The sequence below is a fragment of the Micropterus salmoides genome, unplaced genomic scaffold (assembly GCF_014851395.1).
Source record: "Micropterus salmoides isolate LMB-PRFRI ecotype aquatic unplaced genomic scaffold, ASM1485139v1 Ms_hic_scaffold_741, whole genome shotgun sequence".
Lineage (NCBI taxonomy): Eukaryota > Metazoa > Chordata > Actinopteri > Centrarchiformes > Centrarchidae > Micropterus > Micropterus salmoides.
Window position 1 is genome coordinate 1 of NW_024044506.1, and position 4,341 is coordinate 4,341.

The 4,341-nt window shown below is 39.0% G+C and overlaps 1 protein-coding gene across 1 annotated transcript; it reads left to right on the forward strand.

Annotated features, from left to right (window-relative positions):
* Window positions 1–439: 439 nt before the first annotated feature.
* Window positions 440–3,916, forward strand: LOC119892864 (protein lin-54 homolog; the record flags this gene model as incomplete). The annotated part of the gene is given in 5 exon segments (XM_038704876.1): window positions 440–511; window positions 680–782; window positions 869–1,006; window positions 1,109–1,311; window positions 2,887–3,916. Coding segments are annotated over 5 exon segments (718 nt in total), but the record flags the coding sequence as incomplete, so codon positions are not given.
* Window positions 3,917–4,341: the final 425 nt, after the last annotated feature.

Genomic DNA, 4,341 nt, shown 5'->3' on the forward strand with positions numbered 1-4,341 from the left:
AGGCAGTTATTATTTTGATGCGGGACAGACAAACTAAATCTTTTTATTTTAAAATAGACTAGAAAATATAACATTGATGGGCGTTTTTTGTTTGGTTTTCAAAATAAAATACAAACTAGGTCACAAACAGTAGTGTGAACTAAAATTGAATTTGGGGCTTAATGGAAACACTGTCTTGCTTACTTATACTACTAATCTTTAATGTGACAGTATATCTTTTAATTGATTATTAAGTGGCATTATAGTGGCCTGGGAGCTAAAACATGCAAGTAAACCACAGTGTCTCCAGTCTGTATCTGGATTTGGACTTTTTTTTTTACTTTCAATTGAAGCTCGAAGTTATATATTTTTTTTAAATGAGTTTTCCCCACTGTACTGATTTGTTGGTTGAATATGTTTGGATTCATTTTAATCTAAGTGATTATTCATTGTCTCCCAGCTTGTCAACAGCAGAAACAACCTCAAGACCGAGGAAACCATGTAACTGCACCAAGTCACAGTGTCTCAAACTGTAAGTATGACTGTAGTTTTTGATTTAAAGTGTGCAGAAATAGCCTCTGGATGTGTAACTTTATATAAAAAGTGAACTTGTTTGTGAGTGAGGAGCACTTTGAAATATGCAGCTAAATCAGTCTTATTCAGGAAGTTTTATTTATTTTAAACTTTCCCCTTCCCCTAGATACTGTGACTGCTTTGCAAACGGGGAGTTCTGCAATAATTGCAACTGCAATAACTGCTTCAACAACCTGGAACATGAAACAGAACGTCTCAAAGCTATAAAGGTATGGCTGAGGTTTGTGAGTTGTCTTACTGGGCTGAGTTGCCTCCTGTCAGTCGGATGGATCAAGGTGAAATGTGTTTTTCACAGACGTGTCTGGACCGGAACCCAGAGGCCTTCAAACCTAAAATTGGCAAAGGCAAAGAGGGCGAATCAGATCGTCGACACAGCAAAGGCTGCAACTGTAAACGATCAGGCTGCCTGAAGAACTACTGCGAGTGCTATGAGGTGGGTTTTACCTGAAGTAATGTGGCGTTAATGTCGCTTTCACTTCATATTGACTAAATAAGACTTTTAACATTTGTATATGTTATTCCTTTCGCCCCAAAGGCGAAGATCATGTGCTCGTCTATTTGTAAGTGCATCGGCTGCAAGAACTTTGAGGAGAGCCCAGAGAGGAAGACGCTGATGCACTTGGCTGATGCAGCAGAAGTGAGAGTACAACAGCAGACTGCAGCTAAGACCAAGCTGTCCTCACAGATCTCAGACCTGCTCATGCGGACGACACCTGTTATTTCAAGTGGAAGTGGGAGGTACTGAAATACTTTTCTCTACAACAATAAGAAGTTACAGGAATAATCATTTGCATAATTATAACAGCTGAAGTTATGATGACGATAAGCGTCTTTTTTTTTTTTTTTTCTCCCTCTCATACCCCTAGCATTTCAAGTGAAGTTTGGCTTCTGTTAACTACGATAAGTCAGTCACAAACCCAAACTATGACTTGCAAGTCAAACATGAATCCAATCATGAAAGCAACGTCCAAAAGAAGAAAATGCATTTAAAAAAATGAATGAAACGAAGCAGTGAATGTTAATACAAATCAATATCAATACAAAACTCCGTTTCAGTTTGGAAAACTTTATTGTCCTCCGAGGCAATTTGTGTTACAAGTAGGTAGACACGAGGTCATAGTCACAAAAGCAACATAGAAAAAATAAAACGGCAACAACCTCAGTCAAATGGTTCAAAAATAATACAGGCAAAGAGTGTGATAAACAACTTACAGGTGATTAAAAACAAATGTATCTGCATTTAAGCAGAAGAAGTTTGGTTTTTTTATTGTTTGAACATATGACAGAACAATACTCAAGATGTCACAACCCCCCATTTGAGTTTGCAGGCCTGGGGTGATGGCTTAACAATAAAAGCCACCATGACACGTTTCAACAGTTGAATGCTTTTTAATGTAAACTAGCGGCAGGAGATGTTAGGTTAGCAGTAACTTCATATAGCTGTAGGAGAAAGAACTAACTCTAGGTTGCATGCAGCATCGTTTTTCTGTGAATCTCTCGTACATGTATAGGCAATACTTAAATACTAAAATACTAATAAATACTTAAAGCTTAATTTCTTCAGTATTAAAGTAAAATATCGTAAAATACATAGTCATTTAAAGGCAATTTGAATCCTGTGCAGAAATGATAGACTCTGCCACTGCAAAAGATTGCAATATTATAACTGCTAAAGTTGTTTATAATGAACATTGTATTTCCCTCTTGCCCTTTTATCATCTGAAGTGAGAAGTTTCGTTTAGGTTCTTTAGAAATTTAGCTGTTGCTGGATAGTTTCATTACTTGTCCTAGCTTTAAAGAAGAAATCAAAGTTAAGAGGCAGGTAATTACCAATGTAAATATATTACTGAGGAACACAACTGGGGTTGCAGTCTCTGTTAACAGATAATGGTAGCTGATAACATTAAGGCAAGTTTATTTGTGTAGCACATTTCATTCAACTACAAGGCAATTCAAAGTGCTCCACATAACAGCAACATAGGGAAATATAAAGACATTTAAATACAAAATATAGCCAAAACCAACAGGTTAATTTAGCCGGTATAACTATTTGTTTAACCACTATTCTAATGTTTTACTAATTATCAGGCCTTTCACCTTCCACTGTTGACTAATCAAACCTGATCCTTTTTATCATACAACATATTAATTTTCCACTTCTTCACGGTCGTCACCATGAATCCAAGTTGTTTGTGCTACAATCTTGGAAAAAGCATTTAAAACACTGGAGGAAAAACTTCCATAGAATCCTACTGGACGGTAAGGAAGATGTACTGTATTTTCTCACTAAGGCGTTGTTTTCTTTCCCTGCAGGCTGCCATATACGTTTGTAACAAAGGAGGTGCTTGAAGCGACGTGCGAGTGTCTGATTGAACAGGCCAAAAAGGCAGAACAGACTCATCAGCCTCAGGCCGAAGCGGAGAGGATGACCCTGGAGGAGTTTGGACACTGCCTCATGAGGATAATCAACTCCGCGGGGAAAGCCAAAGCAGACTGTACCTCCATCAACTGCTAGGCCGAGCACTCTGGCTCTCCCCACCCTCAAACCCGCCCCAGCTGTGGGGGCCGAGAGGCATGGATTATCCTGCATTATGGCTCGGACCCCCCGGGGGTTTCTCTCCTGCAGGGAAACAGGTCGTGTCCCTCATCAAAAGGCAGAACAATGGGCTGAAAGAAGATTCCCCTGCCTTGGGTGAGCTAAGGCCAGCTGGGATAATAAACAGGGAACAGACACTGTTCACCCCTCCTCCAGCTAAAGGACAAATGGACAGAGCGAGCTGCCTCTGATGCACCCTCAAAACTGTTCTCACCCTTGTTCACCTGGCTGTGATGGAGAGAAATGACTCTGAGCAAAGATGTGCTGAACAGGAATTAAATAGTTTCTTCTCTTTATTTTCCCTATCAAATCTGTTTTCTCCAAACTTTGTTCTTCCATTTTATTCTATTTTCCGTTTTTTCAAAAAAAGAAATGCCTGTACTCTTGACGTAATCAGTTGTGCTTACAGTAGCCGAACAACATGTATCTTTTGATATTTATTTTGACATGTATTTGTAATCATTGTGAGCGTTAATATTGTGTGGCTTATAGTGCTGCGAGTTGTTAATTAATAACCGAGGCTAGGCTAAATTGTTTCAGTGAAATTGAGTAGAGGCAGTCTTAGGTTTTTACCCTAAAGGCAGTTGTAAGATGAATGCACACACATAATAAATTATGCACACACAGCATTGCCCAGAATAGTTGGAACACGGCTAGATTAGCTGAAGTACACATTTCTACTGGTGCTGTTTCCTGTTTTGTTAGTCACATGCTTACTGTACATTAAAAACAGTGAATGGAAAGAGACCTATAAGACTTGTTGTATGATGTTCCATGAAGAGATTAGTTACCTGATCCATCCGATGTCCCGAGGCGGAAATTTTAAAGCATTAATTTTGACATCTTATAGCACATGAGTAATTCTATTTAAAAATGGCTGCACCTCTTTTGCATGTTCCCAGGTCCTGGTACTGTTTGCTGACTCACTGGTACAACTTCGGGCCCCAGTAAAATCTTGTCAGACTAATAGATTCCCTCACACTATTTTCTGACATTGGATTAAGGGAGTGTATTTCATTGTGGGAGAATGTCCATCAACAGCTCACTCAGAAATCGACTGTATTTAGTCCCGACTGTTGAGCAAACTTTAAGCAGGTTAGTAGTCAAAATAAAGTCAGTATGAGGTGTGGATTTGGTACGAGGTGAAAGTAGCTTGTGTTTAAGCAGGTGAG